This window comes from Camelus dromedarius, chromosome 12 (assembly GCF_036321535.1).
Source record: "Camelus dromedarius isolate mCamDro1 chromosome 12, mCamDro1.pat, whole genome shotgun sequence".
Lineage (NCBI taxonomy): Eukaryota > Metazoa > Chordata > Mammalia > Artiodactyla > Camelidae > Camelus > Camelus dromedarius.
In genome coordinates this window covers 35,160,708-35,185,514 of record NC_087447.1, presented here as the reverse complement: position 1 = coordinate 35,185,514, position 24,807 = coordinate 35,160,708, and the positions used below count along the sequence as shown (strand labels likewise).

Genomic DNA, 24,807 nt, shown 5'->3' with positions numbered 1-24,807 from the left:
GTTTTTGTATGGAGGGTTTTCTGTATATAAAAATGGTTTTCGTTCTTTATCTTCATTTTACACCAGCAGTTTTCATTTCATTAGGATGGTTAATAACTACTAAAGGATTGTGTTTTTATCCATTTTTTTTCAACCCTCTTTTCTTTCTCAAGCTATTTTTGTTAACTCCTGACAGGACAAACGTGTCATCCAGATTCCATTGGAAAGATTTGTCCCCAGTTACCTACTGCAGAGCTTTCTTCAATTCATGCATCACCAATCAATCAATTACTAGGCAAAACCTTCCTCCCTTTCCTTTTACTTACCCCACAGAGTCTTGGTTATATTGAATTAAGAATCTGAAAGTTAATCTTAATTTTGATACCACTCTTCAGTGCCTCTAATAGTGTCCATGGTTTTGGATTGATAGTCAAATCACAGGACATCACAATAAGTATAGTCCAGGCCCAGCTTTCCTGTGCCTAGCTGGTCCATTTACACATCAGTCTTATCTTTTGCAACTGAGTGTGTTGTATGTAGGCCTGGGGCCTTAAAACTGTGCCTAGGTGGTTGCAAGACTGCCTCATACAAATAATGATGCTGTACATTCTGTGTTTCTTGTCCTGGATCCTTTTCTCAAAAATATATAAACTTAGTGCTAAGTTAAAACCTCTTTGTCCTTTGAGTTTGACTGTCAGTCCAAACCTGAGACTGCTATTGGTGGCAATGCAAAAATAAAATACCTATTTATTGTAGAAAATAAGAAAATTCCTAAGCATAAAGAAGATAGTATGACCTGTAAGCCTATCACTCAAAAATAATCACTATTAATAATTTAGTGGACTGATATAATTTGAAAGTTCCTAGGAAAATATATTATGTTTTATTCAAGCCTGAGATAAGAAATTGCATGTTTAGAACTATACTATTTTCCTTTGAAAATGTATCATTAACATTTCCCCGTATTTCCACATATTGTTGATATGTACACTTAGCCTATAATTATATTAAGTTTAAAGTTACATTGGAACCCTAGTAACAATTTTAAGTGGTCAGCAGGTTATATATGCTAACTTTCAAGGTGATCTGATTCTCTGTTTAAGTATTTAAACAACAATAAAAAAAAAATTAACACATTTCATTTTGAGTTGCACAAATGACCTAGTATTCTACCTTTATCATAAACAAAGGGCAAATTATTATTTAAAATGAATAATGAAGTTTATGAGAATAATATAGAAATTTTATTGCCTATTCATAAATAACTTCAAGAAGAAATTTCTGAGAAAAATTTTAAGAGTGGCATTGACATGTAGGTTGCTTTGTAATGGATGCTTGAAAAATACTATGTTCTCTCTGTGTCATCTTCTCATGAATTTGACTTTCTTACTTTCCACAACTGTAGTGCCTATGAGATTATCAAGCTGAAGGGGTATACCTCTTGGGCTATTGGACTGTCTGTGACAGATCTGGTAAGATCAATTTTGAAAAATCTTAGGAGAGTGCATCCAGTTTCTACTATGGTTAAGGTAGGCTTAAATAGAATCTTCACTTATCATCTTTCCTTTAATATTGTTAAGTCCTTACTATGTGCCAGGCATTATATAAAATGTTGAGAATATACTGGTGAACAAAATAAAGGCCTTGACCTCATAGAGTTTAGTGAAAGAAAGGAACTTAATAAAACAATTACAAAAGTGAATATATAACAACACATTTTGGCGAGTGCTATGATGACAAACTATAAAGTCCTAAGAGTATAGAAGAAACTTTAACTACTTTGGGGAGGGGGCAAGGGTGGTGGATAGGTAAGATTTCCTAAGGAAGTAAAATGTGACCTAATCTGAATAATGTATAGGACTTGACTTGGAATGCTGGACTAATATTCCAAGCAGAGGGAACACAAGTGCAGGGGACTTGAGGTAGCTATAGGTGGACGGCACCTGAGGCTCTGAAAAGGTCAGTTTTTGAAATGCACAGAGCAAAGGGAGCAAAGGGAAGTGCATGGTGAGGCTTGAGGAAGGAAGTAAGCAGGGTCAGGCCACAGAAAGCCTTCTTTATAAAGGAGTTTGGGTCCTTACTATAAGAGCTATGGAAAGCCACTAAAGGAACTTAAACAAGGGACTGGTTTTACAATCTTTTTTGTTGTTCTTGTTAAAAAGATTCCTGGGGCTGTGAATGGACAAAACAGATTTGAAGAGGACAAGAGTAGATGTGGGCAGACGTGTGAAGAGGCTATGGAGTAGCTCAGAATAGAGAGGATGGTAATAATAGAGGTGAAGAGAAGGGGCCAAATTTGAGATACTCTGTATTTAGGTGGTAAAAATCATAGGTCTTGATAATGGAATGAAGTGGAAAATGAGGGAGATAAAGGTCATTCTTCAGTTTCTGTTTTGCATAGTTAGATAGATGGTGATATAATCCACTGAGGAAGGGCATATTCAAAGAGAATCAGGTTTGAAGATCCTGTTTGCAGTTATAGAGAAATTGAATTTGAGGTGCCTTTGCAATATCTGAGAAGAAAAAGGCAATTGGGTACAACCTTCTGGAATTCATAAGAGTTTTGGGTTGGAGTTATAAATGTGAGCATCATCAGCGTAAAAACAGTGTATTAGGACTCTTTTGGTTAAAAGCGACAGAAGCCAACTTAAGCAAAAAGAAGATATATTGACTCATGTAACTGAAATGCCAAGGAGGCTTGAACTTCGTGCTCAAACTATATTAGAAGAGCTATGTTTTCTCTCCATGATCTTGGCTTGTCTTTTCACTCTTTTTCTTTTCTTTCCTTTTCTTTTAATTTATTTGTGTGTTGGGAGGAAGGTAATTAGGTTTATTTATTGATTTAATGGAGGTTTATTTATTTAATGGAGTTATTTAATGCCTAGCATGCACTCTACTACTGAGCTAAACTCTCCCCACTTCACTCTTTTTCTTTTTAATTTTATTTTATTACTTTATTACTTTTTTCTGTTTGCTTTGTTATCTTTTGGGGGTGGGTAATTAGGTTTATTTATTTAATGGAGGTACTGGGGATTGAACCCTGGACCTTGTGTATGATAGGCATGCACTCTGTCACTGAGCTATACCCTCTCCCTATCTTTTTACTTTAATGGATTTCAGTCTCATGTGGACATCTTCCATGGGGCAACAAAGATGGCTTCCTGCAGCTGCAGGCTTAGAGCCTATAATATCAGGACCCTGCCTCTCCCTTTATCCGTATTAGTTTCTTGATAATTGCTCTTTCTGGGATCACTTGTCCATTACTGTGATACCTGTCAGTTTAGGGAGAGGCAGTTCCCAAAAGGAAAAGAGAGATTCTGTAAACATAAAAAAAAAGAGGAAGAGATATTGGACATGCAAAGAAAATAGATATCCCTTACACATGGTAACCGAAGCCATGAATTTCAATGAGCTTGCCTTAGGAGAGAGTATAAAGTGAGAAGGCAGATTGAGTATTGAGAAATTTTAGTATTAAAAACTGAGTTTATGTGTGAGTCCACAAAGGTAACTGACAGTGGTGGCCAGAGTTAAAAGAAAAACTAAGAGAACATGGAATCATGGTAGCCAAGAGAAAGGAGATGCCTTAAAGATGAAACGATTGGTTTTCTGTTGTTTGTTGATATAAAGTCATATAAAGTAGGGATTAAAAATGCCAGGAGGATAAAGTGACAGAAGTCATTGATAACCTTAGCAGGAGATGTTTAATAAAGTAATAGGAATGAAAAAGCTTGATTGGAGTACACCAGGGTTTTCTTTACTTTGGTACTGTTGACTTCTGGGCCAGATAATTTTTCATTATTGGGGCTCTCCTTTGCATTGTGGGGTGTTAGCAGCATCCCTGACCCCTACTCATTAGATACCAGTAGCATACCAGTTTCGACAATCAAAAATGCCTCCAGACATTACTGAATGTCCCTTGGGAGGCAAAATCACCTCTAGCTGAGAATCTCTTAAATAGACTGGGGAAATTTAAACCAGTGTAAAAAGCTCTTTTGAGGTAAATGGCTATGAAATTAAGGAAAGAGAGCAGTAATTAGGAAAATTAGGGCAAGGCAAGTTTTTTTTTCCTTTAAAAAGATGTTGATGGTAGAGAAGATATTGAAAATAGAAGTAATAAGCAGAGAGGGTGGAATCCAGAGCACAGGTGAAGGTATTAGCTGTAGAAAGGAGGAGGGACAGCTATCTGTTTTAATAGGGGTAACAGAGAGAAGATAGGTAGTGAACCATGTAGATTTGTCAGTTTGGCATTGGAAGCATCTGATTACTTCTATCTTTTTAATGAAACAAGAACAGAATCATCCTCTGAAAGTCAGATGTTTGAAAAGATTTGAAATCATCATTGTAGATAGTGAGAAAAAGAATTTGATAAAAAATAAAGGCAGAATTACTGTCAGGTGGATGCTTATTTGAGGTTGGTAAGCATTCATTTTGACATAAATTAAAGATCAACTTTGTTGTGTAGTTTTCTCTAGGGATCTGAGTGCAGGAATAGAGAAAGTAGATAGCTGAATTCATCTGGGTTTGGGTTTTACTTGTAGAGTATTAAAGTGGGAGAGAGAAGAGAAGGAGAGAGAGGGAGATATGAAGGTAGGTTTAGTTTGTACACATGTTAAAAATGGGTTTGAGGGAAGCAGGGTATAGCTCAGTGGTAGTGTCTGCTTCGCATGCACGAGGTCCTGTGTTCAACCTCCAGTACCTCCACTAAGAAATAAAGAAACCTAGTTACCTTCTCTCCCTACCAAACAAACAAACACACACACAAAAAATGGGTTTAACCTTCTGCTAAAGGGTCACAGACAAACTCAAGATCTGTGCCCTTAAATGTTATCTACATACAAATGAATAAATTACAAAAAGAGAATGAGTAATAAAGAATTTAAGAAATATTTATAAAAACTAAAAATTGGCCAGGGGTCTTAGGGTGTGGCAAAAGGGTTACAGAATGAACCCAAGAAAGGAATTAAGTTGGATATGGAGGAACCTCATAACAAGGTTCAGAGTAGGATACTTGGGGTTAGAAGAGAAGGTCCTATGAGCTAAAGAAATTAAGAAACTGGAAAGAAAACGAATTGGTTGGTTTATCCACAAGGACAATGAAGACACCAAGGATAATGACAGAAATTGGGATAGAGAGGGGAGATTGTGAGCTAGGTGTCAATTTTTATGAATAAGACAGAAGGCCATTGGAGAGGGAAGAGGAGCTGAATAAGATGAGTCTCCAAAAAAAGTGGGGGATTTTTTTGGTTGTTTTTAAGAGAGCAAGGGATTAATAATTTGAAAGAGACAATAAAGAGTATACAATGAATACCACATGCTCTTCCTCAGATGTTGTGGGAGAATAAAGCCGTTACCTGCAGAGGGCTCCTGAAGAAGAGTGAGGGTGGTGTCAAATGAATGCTCCCGAAAAGAGATTGAGTAATATGGGAATTTCATAGCCTTTACTGAACAAGTCAATGGACAAGTTATATTTTATAGGAAATACTTAAACATTTGACATTAAGAGCAGAATCATTTGTATATTCTTATTATTTTTCCCAGTTACTTCATTTTTATTACTTCACATTTTCAGCCAATAAAGTTTCCAACAGTTTATTTCGCATTAAAATATTAACTGGATTTTTTGTCAAATAAATAGGGAATTCTCTTTAAATAACCATTTCCTCACTTCATGGCTAGTCTGGAAGCAAAGGAAGCAAATTTTAGCACATCCAGGGGTCATACTGCCAACCAGGCATGGAGCTTAAAGGGAAGAGGGTAGGCTGATGGGGTGGTAGCAGGTCATGTTCAGCACACAGGGGAGGCCAGGCCAGGCCTTGGGGGTCAGGACCCCTGTTTCCAGTCTACCCAGCAGTCCCCAAATGGCATAATGGGATGGACATGCATTTCCAGGTCTAGTCCGAGATGCCCTTCTAGTATGAAGAAAGACAGCGAAAGCAGAGGGAACAAATTCTTGAAACACTAGCAGGGAAGCTGAAGGGTTTCTTCCCAGCAACTTTCCTAGGCCACCCACACCCTGGCAGTTCATGTTAAAGCTCCAGAAGGTATTGTGCTACACACAGGTAGCAACAGAATGACCAACGACAGGAAAGGGAAGGGGGAGGCAAGTGTAACTGGGGCTGGAATGTGGCTGGAAAGGGAATTTGGTTTGACAGTCTGGTGGGACAGTGGCCTTCCATGGCTCGGCACAGACCAGAGTGGAGTAAATGTGAGTATAGCTTGGCAGGGGGCCCTCAGAAGGAAGACCTGTGGTTAGTCTGATGGAGTTCCTGAGGTTGAGTATAAAGTGGCTACCAAAATGAGGGAGTTGGACTGCCATAGAGGAGGTGGCTAGGGAGTCCTCTGTGGGCCACTAAAGTGAAACAGGGATACTGAGCTCCTGAGAAGAGCCCCAGAGATGGTGAGAGGGAAACTTGGCTGAGTAGTGCCTGTGGGTTTCTCTCAACTATTGTGGGAATCTGGGAGGCACCACTCCAGCATTAAGGAGCCTCGCCCTTTCTCAATACTTGTTCCTGGTAACTGTTTACATTCAGACCTGGAGGAAGAACAAGACCTTCCCATTGCCTCCTCCAACCCTAATTCAACCCCAAGGGGTGGGGTAGGAAAAAGCCGTGGGTGGTGGGAAGAGAGGGGTGTAAGAGAGCTACTGGGTGTTCTCTTCTAGGGAGGAGGGGAAGCTGGTTTGTGGATATGTAGCCACTGTGGGGTTACCCAGGTTATAATAGACTCTGGCAGCTGCCTCCAGCCTTGGCTTCAGCTGCAGGAGTGGAGGGAACATCAGTGCTTCTGACTAGAGGATCCATGGCCCCAGGATAGGGCAGTGGCCATCACTTCACCTATTCCATGGCCCTGTCCAACACGGGAGGTCTTCTATCTCTGGTGATAGCCAGGAGGGCAGAGGTACATTCCATTGTTGACTGGCAGAGGAATTACATAAGCCCTGCTGGGCGTGTGAGAGTACCTGTAAATGTTAGGCTCCATTGGAGGCTTCACCTCTGGAAGCTTGAGAAGCCACTTGTTAGCATCTGTTGTCCAAACTCAATGGCATCCCCCAGTGTAAAGGTCAACTTATACAAATCAGAGCCTTCCCAGTCACTTCCTGCTTCAGCCTTCACTGTTTTCTTGACCAAGCATAGGCTGCCTGATCTCGCAGTCCTTTGTAAGACTGTATGGCATCCTTCTCCTTAGAAAGATGACCCAGTAAGGGGTAAAGTAGATAGTGCCTTTCTTGGTCCCTTTGAAGCCTTTGGCATGTTCTTCATGTCATTAAACACAAGTTCTTAGGTGGTCATAGGACATTAGGATACTCTTGGTATTGTTGAGAATCACACCGCTGCCCTCTGAGTGATTCTTGTTGAGCTCCGTAGTCTCTCTGGTATATTCTTATTCGGAAGCTCTCTTGCATAGCTGCTTTTCCATATCAGATTACTGAATAATAACCTGATTTTGCCTTTTAGGGTTTATATGGAATAAAAGAAGAAATCTTTCTCAGTATCCCTTGTGTCTTGGGGCAAAATGGTGTCTCAGATGTTGTGAAAGTTAACTTGAATTCTGAGGAGGAGGCCCTTTTAAAGAAGAGCGCAAGCACACTTTGGAATGTCCAAAAAGACCTGACATTTTAAAACCTTTTAATCTACTGTTTTATAGAACAGAAGATAGTAGATTGTATATTTTACATTTTGAAAGTATTTTCACCTGATCTGTAAAAAATAAAAAACATTGGACCTATGACATAACTACAATCTCTCAAGGCTAGAAAAAGGAAATAGTAAAGAGATTCCTCCTCTTTATGAATCTCTCATGTCTCTATTCTAATGATATCCAACCTGTACAGATGTGAGTTATATGTAAGCATTGCTTTCAGGTTTAGTAGAATATGTATAATAATCCATTATAATATAGAACTTATGATTCTTCTCACAAAACATCACTTTTTCTAGTATTGAAACTTCATTTTTCATTAGGGCATCAGCATATTCACTTTATATTGCTTCATTAACTCCCTGTGTCCGTATGTAAGCTTTACTAAGTACTTATCTTTTAAGATTGTATATCAGAAGGAAAATAGAAATATAATTTTATGGTGTAAAAAATTAAATGTCTTCAACCCTGCAAGTATTATTCCTATTAATGTAAACTCAAATAGTTAATTTAGTCCCTCTGTTGAAATACCACACAGAGTTTAGATCATCCTCTAGGTTATTTGTTCAGCAAACTGCCACCATGCTTGCTGTGTTATGGTAATGAGGTCAGTATGACATGATTTATTCCCTCAGGTATCTCACAGTAGAGTACCTCATCTAACTGATTATTGATGAATGCTTGATAACAGTCGATTGGTAGCTCCCTCTTGGTGTCCAAGGTGGGAGTGTATGTGCTTCATATAAAAATATATTATTTCCTTGATTCCGCAAAGAATTTAAGGCCACTATAGGAAATATACAATGAAACAAAAACTAAAAAATCAAGAATAAGGCCATTTGCAAATTAGACTAGGACAGGACCAATGCGAAAACTTAGAAGGCATATATGCAGGCCCTGAAGACTTAATATGGCTCTCATGGATGCAAACCCATTTGGCCAGAGAGTTAAGGTTCACCATCTGTTATTCTTGCTATTTGATAGCTTTCATTTTAGTCATCTACTACTGAACATGATTAGTTTCCCATTATTTTGTTTTCTTTCCTTTCTTTTTAACTCTTCCCTTGAATGTACAAAATATGGTCATGAGAGAGAGTTTAATTAGGATGGGGGGAAAGGGGAGACTTATATGGATTTTGCCTTTTTTAAGCAACTCTTTTCCTAAAATTAAAACTTCATTTTAGGAAATCCTTGCAGAGATCGGAAGGCTGCAAGATGTAATTTCTAGAAAGTAAAACTGCTCTACATCATGTATTCTCAACAGGGGAAATATTGCCCCAAGGAGGTGAAAATTGGTTCTTGGGTAGGAGGTTGGTAAAAAAGAATCTTTGATATTTCAAAGGTTTGGCTCTCCAAAGCTCAACCCTACCAGACAAAATTCTCATTCCATAATATTTAATTCCATGACGTGGGGGTGGGTGGGGGAGCTGGACCATTAGGATAATGTCTGTCTGAAAAGGCCCTTGAGGGAAAGATAATGAAAAAAAGGATGAGAAATACTGCTCTACATTTTGTAAAGGAATTTGCCAGATGTGTATTACGTTTTACGACTCACAAATGAGTTAGAAAACAGTTAATTAGGTAGAATGTGGTGGGAGAAGTAGAAACCTTGGTTATCCCAAACTAAGGGATGAGAGGGAGATTTTAGATTCTATATTTGACGACTTCATAAATAACGAGCTGTAGACGTAGTTACCAATCGTATATATGGTTATCAACTAGCACTGCCCTGATCAAACTCTTAGGGTTTTTTGTGTATTACTTAAAAGTCCCCTTTGCATCGAGGGTTTTTTTTTTTTTTTTTTTTTCCTACTTCAGCTCATATTTGTGGGTGGTAAAAAGCCCTGATATCCCTTTCTCCTACAGCCCTGGTGAAAAATTCCCAACCAAAAGTCAAAAAGCCCTTCTTGGATACATCTAGACAATGGTTAGAAATAAATTTACTTGTGTTCTCTGGTGGATGGATTCTGGGCAAGTACTCCGTTTGATAGCCAAGGCCCACTAGTTCACAGTGCCTGCTGCACTTGGGGCACTTGGAGCCCAAGAAGCCTCTCTGAAGTCGGCCAACCACAAAAACCTCACCCTGCAGTGGGCACGCAGGAGACTGGGCGCAGGCGCAGGCGCGCAGGAGACTGGGCGCAAGCGCAGTGCCTCAGAGTCCACTCCCTGGCCTCGCGCCTGCGCCAGGGGTGCTTGGCCCTTGCAAGGCCTGCACGAGCGGAACACTGCCTTACACGCTGCCTCGGTAGTCAGCGGTTTTCCTTCTTTGAACTTCAACCAGCTTTCCCGCCGCTTTCCTCCATTATCTTCCTGTTGAATGGGCGGCCATGAGCTGGGCTGCAGGAGCGCTGATGACCAGCAGGCGAGGGCACGCCGCAGGAGTTTATTTCTTTTGCTCAGGGGTGGCTCAGTGTCCCCTCCAGGAGGCATGCTTCTCGCTCAGGGGCGGCTGGCCCTTCATCCGTGTGAGTGTGGTTGGAAGTTCCCGCGCGCCTGGCGTCCGGGGCCTGTGGACTCTGGGCTTGCGCACCCTGGCCTCGGTCCTGGAGCTGAGAGCTGGGGGAGGAGGAGAAAAAGGAGGAGGGACCGAAGAGCCTTCCCGGTGGTAGGTCTCATTTTTGGTAGAGCAGCCCTTTTTCCTTCCTTCACTCTTAACTCCTCTTTACTGTACCCACCTTTCTCCTCCTCCCTTTGGTGTGCGTCTTGGATGCTGGGCTGCTGGCCAGAAACTACCCAGCTTCTTTGCTGGTCCTGTTTGTCACTCCCCGTTGTGTCTGCAGCACCTTCTTCCCCACTGGGGCCCAGGAGTTCTCTATTATATGTCTCCTCTCACTTAAGGCCAATTCCAAATCTGGAAGTGGCTTCACAGTTTTCCCTCAAGATGGCAGCCATCAAGCATGAACTTAAAATTCACTTCAGAAGAGGCCATTCATCACACACAGTAAGATCTTCATTATAGGAACTGGATCGGTTGCTATGGCCTGTGCAGTCAGCATCTTATTAAAAGTAAGTTATGTATTCTGTGCTATTGAGTTAACCAAGTTTTCCTCAGTTGGAGGCAAGGCCACTGCATGTGGTTGTGCAGGTTGTGTCTAGTTCGGGGGTGGGGGGGTCCTATCCAGCCCCTGCTGGCTTATCCCAGAAGAACAGGTACTCCTCTTAATTGTTCTACCCAGAGGGGGGTCTTTTTCTAGTTCTTTTTTTTATGTTTTTTTTAAACATTTTTTATTGATTTATAATCATTTAAAAATGTATCAAATTCCAGTGTAGAGCACAATCTTTCAGTTATACATGAACATATATATATTCATTGTCACATTTTTTTCTGTGAGCTCTTGTGTATATTCCCCATGCTGTACAGCATAATCTGGTTTATCTATTCTACAATTTTTTTTCTAGTTCTTAAGATAGTATCCTACGTGTTAGAAGTGTCACTGTGTGAAAGCATGTTGACACTTCACTTTCACTCATGTATTGATAGTATGAGATGCCCCTTTGCTTGACTAGGAAACTCAGCTCACAAGTTAAAAAAACTGGGGGGAGAAAAAAAAAGAGTGTGCAGCCTATCAGTTTTGGTAGGTGTCCTGCTAGTACCAAATACAATAGTCCTTTTCCTTTAAAATCTCTCTCCCATTTCCTAGGCTCCATCTTTATTTCCCTACCTTCTTTGTTCATGTTAGATTAATTTTAGTGTTTAGTTCTTTTTAGTATTGATATAGCTAATAAAGTTGGGTTCCACTTTTAATGGATAAGCACAGGATTTAAAAGATCTAACCCCTTTCTAAGAATGTTACCCTGATCTGAACCCATAATATTTTAGTAAATCATAATACATTCTTTGAACTATGATTTGCTTTTATTAATGGAGTATCTGTAAGATGTCTTTAAGCTACCTTTCTATTGCCGTTAATCCTGGCATGGTATTAGATTTAAAGGATTGGCTCTGGATTTCATGTCTAGATGATATAAGTATCCTTAAGGCACATAGAGCATCAGCTGCTGTCAACTGCTGCTTCTGGCAATCATATGAATTCCTCATGACACATTTTGTCCTACCAGCTGTAATGCTTTCATCAGCAGTGTCCTCATTGCTAAGAAGGACACCCATATCTGAAAACCAACACCAACATTGATTATAATGATATTAACAATTTTCTTTGCATACATAATCTAATACAACCCTGAAAAGTAATTATTAGACCTATTTTATAGAGGAGAAAAACAGCAAGACTATCTCAAGTTGCATGCATAGGTAAGTATATATAGATAATATATACAGAAAACCTTGGAGTGAAAGGTTTATTTGCTATCTCTGCTTTGAAGTGTCTTTCTGGGAGGGATTGAGCTCCATCCCTATAAAAAGATAATAGCCAGAGCCCCGAGAGCTTGCATTCTGTGATGTTGCAGACTATATAGCATTTGTATAGCTTAGAAAATGTGGTGTGCAATCCTTTTACAAAGCCCTAGGTCAAGTCTCACTTTAATCTCTCCCTCTTCTGGCTCTAGAGTCTACAACTTTTTTCATTCAAGAAATGGTGATATTGGGGTGTTCTCAGAGCAGGGGGCCTGAAGAAGTGGTTCCTCTGTTTATAACACACCCAACAGGAACCTGGGTTCATTATGACAAGAGGCGCAAAACTTGGGGCCCTCCTGTGAACAAATAGCCTACACGTGTCCCCCTGCACCTCCAAATGGCTGCTAGGCAGGACCAACGGGACAGGGCTCAATATTGGAAGAAAAGCTGCAGTATTTAGGGGGGGAATTTGCCACCTAGAGCCTGTCTGGCCCATGCATGGTTAGGCCATGAGTGGTCTTGTAGACATGAAGGCTTTGAACCTCTTTTCAAGGGAAAAAAGAGATTCCATATGCCATTCTGGAGTAGAGAAGTTTTTTAGAGCAGTGAAAATACTTTGTATGACATCATAATGATGGATATCTATGTCATTATACTTTTGTCCAGCCTAAGGTGAATTGTGGACTTTGGTGATTATGATGTGTTGAAGTATGTTCATCCTTAGTTTAAAAAAAAAAAAGTACGATTCTAGTAAATAAAAATAACGACTATGCAAGTGTGTGGAGAGGGGGTATATGGGAAGTTTCTGTGCCTTCCTGTCAATTTTGTTGTAAAACTAAAACTACTCAAAAAAAAAATCTTAAAAACAAGAAAACTCAGGGTAGACATTTTCGGCAAAACTTTGGTCTCAGTTATATACATATATATGTGTGTGTTTGTTGGATTGTGATGTAAAATGTATTTTTTAGGTCAAAAAAGTTTGCAAGCCACTGTAGTTAAGTTACACTGGCAAATAAAAGCAAAAGTTAACCTCAAAAAAAAAGATGGTGATATCTTAAAACTTCTTTGCTGATAAAGAAGGAATTCTCAGTAAGAATTGTACAAATCTAGTAGAGAAACAGCAATGTCTTTGAAAATTACTGAATTATACCATAATACAGAAACTTTAATTCCCATAAAGTGATATCCGTGAGGGCAGGAATCTTATCATTTAGTGTTGTTTCCTGAGTCTAAAAGAGTGCCTAGTGTAATGACACTTAGCAATTAAATGAAAGATTTGCTAAAAGCCAAATGCGTGTTAAAAGGGAAAGAGCACTCGATAGCACATACAGAGAGTAGATATTCTGCCCATCTTCATTTTTATAAATAAGGAAAGAGGGTCCAGAGAGATTGAATTAGAATATGTTTTTTATAGATTTTATTTTTTAAAGAATAGTTTCAGATTTACAGAAATATTGAAAAGGTAGTATAGAGAGTTCTCTTTACCTCATATCCAGTTATTAACATTATACCTTCATATGGTACACTTGTCACAATTAATGAACCAATATTGATATATTGTCATTAACTGAAGTCCATACGTTACTCAGATTTCCTTGGTTTTTATCTAATGTCCTTTTTCTGTTCTAGGATCCCATATAGGATACCACATTGCATCAGGCATTCATGCCTCCTTAGACCCCTCTATACTGTGAGTTTCTGTCTTAGGCTTTCCTTACTTTTGATGACTTCGGCAGTTTTGAGGAGTACTGGTCAGATACCTTGTAGAATGCCCCTCTAGTGGAATTTGGTGTTATTCTCATGGTGAGACTTGAAGTTACGGATTTGGACGAGGAAGACATGGAAGCCAGGTACTATTTTCATCATATCACTTCTAGAGTACATACTATCAACATGATTTATTGCAGTTGATGTTGACCTCAGTTGCTTGGCTAAGGTAGTGTTAGCTTTCTCTAGTATTAAGTTACTCTTTTCACCCTCTTTCCATGCTGTGCTCTTTGGAAGGAAATCCCTGTGTGCAGCTCACACTTAAGGAGTAGGGAGTGGTGTTCCTTCTCCTTGAGGGTGGAGTATTTTCATAAATTATTTGGGATTCTTCTGCATGGGAGATTTGTCCTTTCTCCCTTACGATTAATTAATTCAATCATTTACAAATATCAGTGTGGACTCATGAATTTTATTTTATATTTTGGGTTATAATTCAATAAATCTTTATTTTGTTTCTCAAATTGTTCCAGCTTTGGCCTTTGGGAGCTCATTCAGTTGACTACTGTGTCCCTTTGATATACCCCTATCAACACAGGGTTGTTTTGTTTTGAGCACTTCCTTACTTTCAGGCTTGTAAGAAGTTTAAACTTTTTTGTCTCATGTATTTTCTGCTCCAATCCTAAATCACCCTTTTTTTCCAAGGAGCCCTGTTTCCTTATATTGGAGAATGGTATTATAACCCAAGATCTGAGTGCTAGGTGTGCTCATTTCTACACAGAACATTTTAAAAACTGTCTTTCGAAGATAATTTTGTTAATATTGTATAATTCTGCTCCATACTACTACAATCTCTGTGAATAATTCAGCGTACCCAGAAAGCATTGGCATCTCATTAAGCAACAGTCTTTTCTTTGTGATATAGTTTAGACTTCTACGCTAATCAGTTATAATCTAAAGTGCTTGACTTTGAATTTCCATTAATTAGAATAAAGTAAAAAGATCCAACAATGTAAGCTGGATGTACTTAAATTACGGATACTTGATCATTTATTTCTAAGTACTAGTTCAAAGTTGCTGGATTTTTTTCAGTGAAAATTTTAATGATATGTAATAAAGATAATATGTAGTTATTTAAAACATTATTTTTCAAAAGGTAATACATTCACAAGGTTAAAAAAATAAAGGCAATATAAAAAGATATACATGGAGAAGTCACACTTTCACCCTGTTTCCATCCAACCTTTCCCCCAGACTCTGCTATAGGAAACCATTTTAAGTCAGTTTCTTGTGTATCCTTTAGTGTTTCTTTTACAAATACAAATATATTATTTTCCCTCTGTATTGCATATAAAGTAACATGCTAGAAATAGATAGTACTGTTCCTCTTTGTAGGTAACATTGCCTGATTATAGAACTATAAAATTTTAGAGTTGGAAAGGGCCTTAAATTTATTTATTAAAAAAACTTTTATTGAGCTTCCATGTGCCAGGTAAATGCTAAGCACCAGATGAGTGAAATGATAGTGACAAGGTAATCTGGGGAAAGATTTGAACAGGAAACATTATGGGAGAATCTGTTCTCAAGGAACTCATAGTCTGGTGAAAAATTTCTTTCATGAATCCCTTCTTTATCATTGGGCGGCCTCAGCTTAAACTGAAGACGTGCTCGCTACCTTCAGAGGCTGTTCTATTTATTGAACAGTTTCTGTTTTTGTTTTCTTAATTATGAGCTGAGGCATCCTTCTTTGTAGCTTGTATCTCTTCTAGTTTGGGCTTTTATATCATGATGAAATGTTGAATTGATTTTTTTTTATGTCTTATCTGAGTCTAATAATTCATAAGGTAGACATAGTTTGGCAGTATAAGAATTTTCTTTCATTCACCAGTTAATCCAGACCACTCACCCCCACCCCTGCTTGCCTAATGTCTTTTTAGTGCTTGAGTGATGAACTTGTCTTTGTGGATGCTGATGAAGGCAAATGATGGGTGAGACAGTGGGTCTGCAACATGGCAGTCCTTTCATGAAAATCCCAAATATTTTTTCTAGCAAAGATTAATGTCATAGCTAAATACTATAATATTCTAATAGTACATTAATAAATATCTAATAAAATCATCTTTATTTTACTTTATGATGACTTCCCCAGTCTTACAAAGCTGATTGCTCCCTACTCCGTACTCTCATAACTTGTTGTTCAGATTTCACTAGGTTGTATTTAATTTGTTTACAGGGTTTTTTACAACAGCAGGTTGAGTTCCTGTGAGCAGCAGTAATAGCAGTTATCACGACAGGTATCATTAATCATTGCCCATTTTGTGCCAGCCACTGAGCTAAAGCACTTTAATTTTATTTAATAAGCTCAGCACAATTCTATGATGTTTCACAGATAATGCACCTGCAAACTGACGTTAAATAAAAGTGGTGGAGCAAGGATTGGAACCCAATTCTTTTGACTCAAAAGCCTAAGATCTTAAGTATTGTATTTTATTTACTTAACACCCAGGAGATAATTGTGTGAACAAATGAATGAACCAATATCTTCTTGTTCAAGGGTCTTTTCACACCAAATCTGTCTCTGAGTAAACATTCTCATTTACCAGACCAATGTACATGTTGACCAAGAGGTCTAGACTATAAAGTGCAAAATGTGTTAGGAGGTTGTTAAAACAAATGTACAAGGAAAACTTAGTACTAATTTCCTGAAAGTAAGAGTGCTGTGGGCATAGTAGAAGATCTAAGAGAGCCTACTCTTTAGTAAAAAGTGTGGTTATTGAGCTAAACAGGAAATGTATACTTAAATGTTCAGATGTTTTCTCCCATAATCTGTTTTCTGTTTGAATCTTTCCCCAGATTACCTTGTCACTGCAAACTCAACATAGTGATTATCACAGTAGATGCAGGCCAGATAAAAAGAGAATCATGCCTTGATTTAATTCAGTGAAATAAGTCCATGTTTAAATTTATGATTTCCAGTATTATCCAATATAGTCCCCACTGCAAACTGATTGTTTCCAATCTAGGTCACCTTTATTTTGGCTGTTCAGTGAATAAATTTTTTTTTATGAGAGTTGGTTTAGTAATGTGGTAGAAAAAATAATTTAATGAGTATTAAACACTAAACTACCAATATAACCAGAATCTCTTCCTGTTACTTTAACATATATTTTGCATAGTTGTAATCAGTGTGTGTACCATAATGAAGATTTCTTTAAATACTAGTGTATATGAAAAGATGATTTGCTTAATCACAGGATTCTCAAGGTTTACCTTCTAAAGACTTTCACAGCTGAGCTGTTTTCCAGATTGCTGAGGGTGCTGAAGTGAAAGCACTATAATTTATTAACTTTCCAAAATTGTACTAGACTCTTCACAGGTACATGCACAGAGTGGACAAATTCAAGTTATACTTTGGAGATAATATGCAGGACTGCTGATAGAGAATTTGTATAATGAGGGACAGGGAAGAGTAAAAAATGACTTCTAGGTTTTTACCTTGAGCAATTGATTGGAATGGTGGCTCCATTTACCTGGGTTGGGATGCTTTCAAAGAGGTAGGAGTCAGTGAAGAGGTAGGAGGGAGTGTTGGGTTTAGGGGAGAAAAATCAAGATTTCCAATTAGGACATGTTAAATTTGAGATATCTGAAAAGGCATTCAAGAGGAAATATCAAACAGGTAGCTGGTAGCTGATTATGAGACTGAAACTCAGAAATCTAGGCTAAGTTGGGATATTCAGTCAAATTACTATATTTTAAAGTCATTTGGAATAGTTTTTCTCTGTAGGTAGGACAAAACTTAGTACATGATTTTGTTCATTTAGATTTTGTAATTGAGGAACTGCTATTTAAATATTGTTTTATAATTTTATGAAGTATTTACATGGCTTCAACATCAAATCCAGAGATCAAGAATTATTCAAAGTCTGTCTTCCATCCCTGTCCTTTTCCCTATAGCCTCCATCTCTTTTTAGATAACCATTTATATTTTTTGTTTTATCATGTATAGTTTAGTATTTCTATGTACACTTTTCTCTATTCTTTTTTCAAATCGTGGTGATGAAGATCACTCCGTATTAGTATTTAGAGATATGTTGATTACTGTCGCTTTGTGGTAAGTTTTGAAATCGGGAGGTGTTAAATCCTTCAATTTTGTTCTTGTTCAAGGTTGTTTTGGCTATTCCGAATCCTTCACAACTTAGGAAATTGAAGTCAGAAAAGTGTGAGTTAACATCAGCTCTTTGAAGTCTGTTAAGGCTTATTTTGTGACCTATTAGTAGACAGTCTTTGTAAATGTTCCTTATGTATTTGGGGATGATGATCTTTCTATAGCTATCCATTTACACTTACTAATATTATTGTTTAGTTTAAATTATTACTAATATCTGATTATTTAATTATTACTGATCTATCAGTTACTGATAAAGGTAGTTAAATTGTCTACTGTAATTATGAGTCAAATCCACCTTGCATTTTCCAAATTCTTCCTGTGTATATTGAGGCTATTTTACGAGTTGTATCTAAGTTCATGATTATTGTATATTGTTGGATTATTTCCTATATTATTATGCAATATCTCTGTTTATCCCTATTAATGCTTTTTTATTGTTTAAAATTCTCTTTTGTTTACCATTACTATAGCCACACTAGCCTTTTGGCTAATAGTTGCCACTTTTTTAATTCAGTAAGAAAGATCTGTTAAAATAATGTTTTAAATAGTTCATACCCAAAACATCAGACTATACGAAAATTTGTTTTACCATGCCTTGTGGCACTAAGGTCTGTTTTGCCTAACAATTATATTCTGTTTATACTCGTTTCTCTCTGTTCCCCTCTTAACTAAGATTTTTGCTCTAAATGGATTATTCTGAGAAAAATTATTTTTTAAAAGACTTGATAAGGGAGTGTTGATTTGTGTTTCTTAAATTTTTTATGAATGAATGTGTGTGTTTCTGCACAATAGTCTATGCACATTAGCAACAAAAGTTTTTCATAATTTATTTCTATTGCGTAGATACTGTTGAAACTGTGGTATAGCTGGAGTTGGACAGGGAACTGTGTTTTTCCCCCCAACAAAACATCAGATTTATCGGTTTTAATTTAGGTAAATCTAAAAAAGTGTATCATTTTAGATGAGAACTTTTTCTGACTTGATTTTTTTCTTCTCAGTGGGTATCTTAACTTTGTAGTGTGGAAGTTAAGTGCATTTCCCCAAAACTGTGTTATTGTGAATGATTGTAATCTGGACAGTGCCCCTTTCTGTCTCTTGACTAGGGAGAGGCTTGGAGTCTGCTCTGAAAGCTTTCATGGTTTGTCCTTTTAGAGCACAGATACTCAAGTGGTAAGGCTAAAAGCACCACTGGGCCGTGCACCTTCTCTGAAATATATTTAGACTATGTTGATCATACAGATATTTAATCATAAAGTAAAATACTTCCTGGGTAGGGCCTTTTAGTAGTGTTTTAATTTTTAGCACATTGATTATTTTTATAACTTACCAAATACAAATTTGAGAAAAATGAGAATGTTACTCTAATCCTACACATGAATGATTAAGATTAATAAGGCTTTCTTAATACAGCAGTAACAAGATGTAGTTTATATTTAACTTAGAACACTCTAGTTCAGAAAGGTAGGTACTGTAATTCAAGTAACATGAATTCTTCCTATTAAAAGGAGAAAAAGGGAAGAGGAGGGTGCTATGGCGACAGCAGTCCTTTTTTTCTTGTTTCTTCTGGCTAAGAATCCTTGAAATCTATGTAATATAAACCCTGGGTATGGAAAGGGACTTAAAGTGATAAAAGTTAAAACAATTTATAGTGGAAAGTTTAAAACTGTCACTTTCTTGTTTGGAGAATCTCTGCCAAGATGATAGAATTGTGGGCCCCATCCCTGGAGATCTTAATTTAGCTGATTTGGGGTGAGGCTTAGACATCTGAATTTGTTGTTAGTTTTGTTGAGCATTCCTAGTTGAAAACCACTCAGGGCAATCATAACAGTTTTGCTAAGGTTCAAACTATGTAATAAATGGATTTTTTGTTTCTTAATTCCTGTGTGGAGTGGAGTGAACATTGCTGGGGTCTCTCTAAGGGATCTGAACTTAAGATACAGAACTGATAAAGATCCTGAGCAATAGGAAAATGTCCACAAAGGAGTGGTTGCCAGGTAACATGTTAGTTTCACATTTTCAATACCTTGTACATTAGCTATAAGCGTGAGTTGTGCCAAAGGGATGAGATTTAGGTCCCTTAAGTATAAGTTGTTATAGCTCCTGTACTTGTCTTTGACTAGCACTTGTACGTTTATTTTTGTGTGATCATATTCACCAGATTATAAATTGTTAAGTAGTCAGGGACTAAGTCTGCCTTGCTCATTGCTGAGCCTAACCCAGTATCTACCACATAGTAGGCACTCACTTGTTGACTGATAATATATTCTTTTAAATTGTTGCTATAGTCTTTACTGTTAGTGGTAAAATTGATTTCACATTAATTTCTGGATCTCTGTACTTCCCCTTATGGCTCTGTTTTTCTGTCTTAAATAACCAACTCCTATAAGAAATTTCTGGCAGAAATTATTGATGGAAACATTTCATTTTTGTGGCATTGTCAGGCTGCCACAAAATGGATGTTCAGTGACAAGTATTTCTTCTATACTTAACTTATGTTCATTTCTTCTGAGGACAGTATTTATGTGATGATTAAAAGAAAGGATATACTTCTTGGGGTGTTGCCCTATCTGTAGCTGATTTAATGGAAAGTATTTTGAAGAATCTTAGGAGTGCATCCAGTTTCTACCATTAAGGTAGGGTGTTCATGTTTGAAAAATTAACATCAACATAAAACAGGAGTAAGAGCATTTATGGGGGATAATTTTTGAAGCTTATCTTGTGGAAGCACCTGTCTTTCTCACCTGTTCTTTGTTGCTGATAGAGACAGAGAAAGGAGTGGGTGGTAGTGGTGGAAGAAACCTATCTTTATAGACCTTTGCCCTGGCCTAGTATGGTATTTCTTATTACATTCAATTAGATAAAATTAAGTCTTATTGCATCTTTATTATTTAACTGAGTGAACTAGCTCTGTATCTGTCTAGTAACGCTGGGAACCACTGTGGGAAGGTCTTGCTACATTTTGAGTTGTTCTCTAACAGTTCCAACTAGGTCCAATGAAGAAACCTAAGAAAGCAGCACTGGTCAGAAAAGTATGAGCAGTTAGTCTCCTGGGGAGGGGGAAACTGGGGCCTGATCCCTCTGCTAGTCTGAATGGGAGAAGGTAAAGCAAAATGGAATTAAATCACCAGGAATAAAGTAATAGGGATTTTGAAGTGGTTTGGGGGCAAGGAGATAGGAAAAGGAGCATGGGTCCCAGCAAACATGGCAAGAGGTCAGAGCTTATGTGGAAAGATGGCTGATGAATTTGAATAGTAAATATGTCTAATCATCTGTTTTAATGTTCGCCCAGTGTGGATTGGGTGCCCCTGAGGAAACACAGCTGTCACCCACATTTGGGTGACATGGCAATCAACGTGTTACTGTTGTGTTCTATCTTGTGTGGTCTGTTTTTCTGCCACAGTTCATGCTACAAATCTGTTTGTTTACTCATTCACCCAGCTACTGTTGTTTCTCAAATTGCAGGCCTTTGTTAGAAGAAAGAAAAAGGAGTCATTTTTAAGTCTTTACTTTCAGGGCCTCTGTGGAATAAATGAACACTATTCCTTTGTGTTCCTTGTATCCTGGGAGAGAATGAAATCACCTGAACTCGTAAAGGTAAAGCTGACCCCTGAAGAGGAGGCCCGTTTGAAAAAGGGTGCAGAAACACTTTGGAAAGTTCAGAAGGAGCTCAAGCTTTAAAGTTGCTTAAAACTACCATTCTGAATTACCATAAAAGAGATAGTAGTTACAGGATTACATACGTCAAACTTCTGAATTAATTTGAATTCCTGTAAGTTGGAAAAAGGGGGAGACTGACTACTTTATTTAGCTCTTCAGCTCTTTTATTCAGCATCCAAATGTTGGATGATACTTATTTTTTATAGTTCCCAAGTGACTGATCAAAGAAGGTGTTCTGGTGCCTCTAATGTCCCAGTGCTTGCCTTTTATATTATATATGTTAAGTTGCCATCTAGTCAAAAAGGATGTATGATGTGTGTTTATTGTATTTAGAAATTCTGATTCTTTTCATCAAGCATATGCTAATTGTTTCGTTCAGGCTGGCTGATACCTATGTTCATTTATATGCTATAAAAAAGCTGTAACTTGCCCTACCATGTAAAAATAAAAGTATGTATATACAAAAATAACTTATTTAAATGTTAACTTTAATCCTAACACTAAACATTAAACCTTGCTAGTTTTTATTCTGATAATTTTTACAAGTAGATTTTAATTTTTTAAGAAAATATCTAAACTGTATGAACTCTTCAGTGATGAGTGGGACCAAATTGGTCTTTCTTCTCTTGGAAGAAGTACAGAGTAGGCTGCCTGGCCCACTAAATATCTTAAAACATCTCAAATTAGAATGTTAATTCCTTTATACCTCGTGAACCTTCTAGCTGTCTCATTTTGACAGAGAAAATCCTGTTCTACTAGATGAGCTCTACAGGACATGTGGATCACTGGGTGGCCACAATCTTGGCTATTGAATCATTCACCAGGAAGACTGACTTCAAATGACAATAAATGCAGGAAGGCAGTGTACACTGTACCTTCCTCAATTGTGGCCAAACCATCTTGCCTAGTTAACACAAATTCTCAGGTGTGTAGCTGGGCACTTGCCACTCTGTTCCTTTCTTCTTGACGTAAACAGTTATGGTTCTGCGAGGCCTAGAAAGGAAACAAATCCAGGCAGGAACTCGTAGGAGGGTACCACCCAGGACAGATTTTTTCCACAGAAAAAGTCACTCAAATCCCTCAATTTCAAATATTTGAAAATTTTTAGATTTCTATGTGGTATTATATCCTGTATTGAGTAAAATTCATTTTAGATGCTATAAGATAAATAATGCTAAATTTCAACTCACAGTGGATACTATGCTTTACTAAATTAGAAGCCGAGCTTCTTATTAAGGTTTCATATAATTTTCTTAAAGATGTTCAATAAAGAAGAGAAATATTATGCAACAAATTTTATTTAGCATAGTCAGTCCCAACATTCAGCACAAAAAGAGTTTACAGAGGATAGAAAGTGCATTAATAAAAGCCAGTCTTTACCAAAAGAAAAGAGAAAATATATTATTGATTCAAAATATTTTACACTTGAATGATAAACTGCAATAACTTATTCTGGGCACCTACTGATAAAAGAGAAAGGAAAAGAAGAAAAGAACTGTTTTGAGAAGAGCTCAATCTCCAGCTGATGTGAGAGAAGTCAGTAGAGGTCACTGAGACCGGCAGTCTTTCTTGCTTTTTGCATTAGTGCCCTCAGCTGGAACTGTTTACGGGACAGAAGACGTACATGCTGTGAGGGGGAAAATTTTTCAACAGTTTAGACCGGCTCTGATCCAGTCCCAGGCATGAACTATCAGACAGTTTGTAACCTAGATGGCATCTAAGAACCCTAAATCATATCAACTTTCTTTTGGAACCAATACTTCATTACACGTGGCTTTTTCAACTCACTAGATTGATGCTGGCAGGCTGTATTAAGGAAAGTAGTCTTCTAAGAACCTACCAAGGCCTTCTTCCCAGGGAAAGCACCACACTGCAGGACCTGGCTCAGGAGTTCAAGCTACATCTTGAGACAACCAAGATGCCAGGGAAATTTGTACTGTGATCCTAACAAAAGTTACAAAAAACTCTGATAACTATGACTGTTTGTCCCTACTTGTCTAAAAAAGCGGAAAGGGCAGGGGTGATAGCACAAGGCCAGCTTTGTCCGCTGCCTAACAAACGGCACACCTCTCTTGCCTCTCCATGTGTGTCCTTCCCTAGGCTGTGCCACCCAAGCAGGGGGCCGTGTATACGAAGGGAGTACTCTCTTGAGTCCCAGCTATTCCTGTGCTTGTACCAGGTCCAAAAGTGCTTTAGCCACTCGCTCACGGAGAGTCAGGCAAGATCAGCAAGCAACCTGACCAGCCAGCCTCGCAAGTACACTGAAGCATCAGCAGTGGCTGGACTGAACATCCAAAGGGTGGCTGCTATTATTTCCAAGACCATGCTCTTCATGACCCAGCAGAGAGCAGTAGCCAAAGCTGGCTTACAGCTCTTCATGTCTGTACAATAACATTAAGCCTGGACTAGCCTTCATTCAGAAGGGTTCTAGTACCAGCATGGCAAGCCCAATACTTTGCAGGGCTGTTTGAGCTGGGGAAATAGGTCTCAAATTATGCAAGTCGAAGAAAAGTAATGGGGGGTGGGGGGAGTTGGGGAACCAACAGGGTGCGGCAGTCAGTGATTTCAGTTTAGATGGTGTGACCTGAAAGAATCAATGGAAATCTGATTGTGCCTTGTGGCCCACTAAGGCCCAGTAAGATGGAAGAATTACATTTAGCTTGATGCTGCCTTGCAGGGTAGGGAACTGCAGCCACTGTCCCACTTTTCTTCCCTTACTCAGACGATCCTCAGCCTTCTCGGTAGGTGAGAAGACACCGCTCACAGCCACTTACCTCACTTGCTTTCTTTTGGGAAGACAGAATTTTAACTTATCTCCTACAGAGAAACCCTCTTGAGTTATGGTTTTCAGACAGGCCAGCATCTCTAAAACAAGTTCCAAAATCCTAGAAAGCAGAATGAGGAAGACATACCTTCAGGAAGACGTCCAGGTCTATTACTCCCCGCCTCAAGGCTTCTCCCAAGTAAAAGATAGTGTCTTCAATAGCATTTTCTTCTGCATACAGATTTAGGATCTGTTTGTAAAGTGGGGCTGTGGGAATGATAACTTCATCAATATCATTGTTTTCAGATTGATTTTCCATTTTCTCCAGAGCAGAACTGAGTTCTTCATCCTTCTTTCTCAAAAGTTCTATATTTTTATCAACCTCAGCCTGAAAACAGAACAGTCCAAGCATGATGAATTGTACATTGTTATCTGCTTGTCAGACATCTACAACTCAAGTTCAGAGAAACAGACTTGCTAATAAAACAACGCTTAAACAATTCATGGATGAGATTTCATGTTTCAAATATAACACACTGCTCAAAGTTAGAGGAAAACATGTGCTCTAACATGCTGAGTGAAAACAGCTGAGCACTTCTGATG

The 24,807-nt window shown here is 38.1% G+C and overlaps 2 protein-coding genes, 1 non-coding gene and 1 pseudogene across 3 annotated transcripts in view; 2 read left to right on the top strand and 2 right to left on the bottom strand.

The window, feature by feature from the left end:
* The window catches only part of LOC105095330 (L-lactate dehydrogenase C chain), a 34,633-nt gene extending 27,035 nt beyond the window's left edge, over positions 1-7,598 (top strand). The window contains exons 7-8 of the mRNA XM_010987456.3: positions 1,385-1,508; positions 7,434-7,598. Of these exons, the coding sequence (XP_010985758.1) occupies positions 1,385-1,508; positions 7,434-7,598 (289 nt within the window). The remainder of the gene's footprint in view (positions 1-1,384; positions 1,509-7,433) is intronic.
* On the bottom strand, positions 6,693-7,275 carry LOC105095355 (WW domain-binding protein 2-like; annotated as a pseudogene).
* A 4,562-nt stretch (positions 7,599-12,160) lies between the features above and the next one.
* Positions 12,161-12,290, top strand: LOC116155513 (small nucleolar RNA SNORA11). Its single transcript, XR_004139404.2, has one exon. It is a non-coding gene; the product is annotated as a small nucleolar RNA SNORA11 (small nucleolar RNA).
* A 10,430-nt stretch (positions 12,291-22,720) lies between these two features.
* The window catches only part of TSG101 (tumor susceptibility 101), a 37,358-nt gene continuing 35,271 nt past the window's right edge, over positions 22,721-24,807 (bottom strand). The window contains exons 9-10 of the mRNA XM_010987457.3: positions 24,353-24,592; positions 22,721-23,067 (exon numbers count right to left, since the gene is read on the bottom strand). Coding sequence (XP_010985759.1) covers positions 22,978-23,067; positions 24,353-24,592 — 330 coding nt within the window. The 3' untranslated portion in view covers positions 22,721-22,977. The remainder of the gene's footprint in view (positions 23,068-24,352; positions 24,593-24,807) is intronic.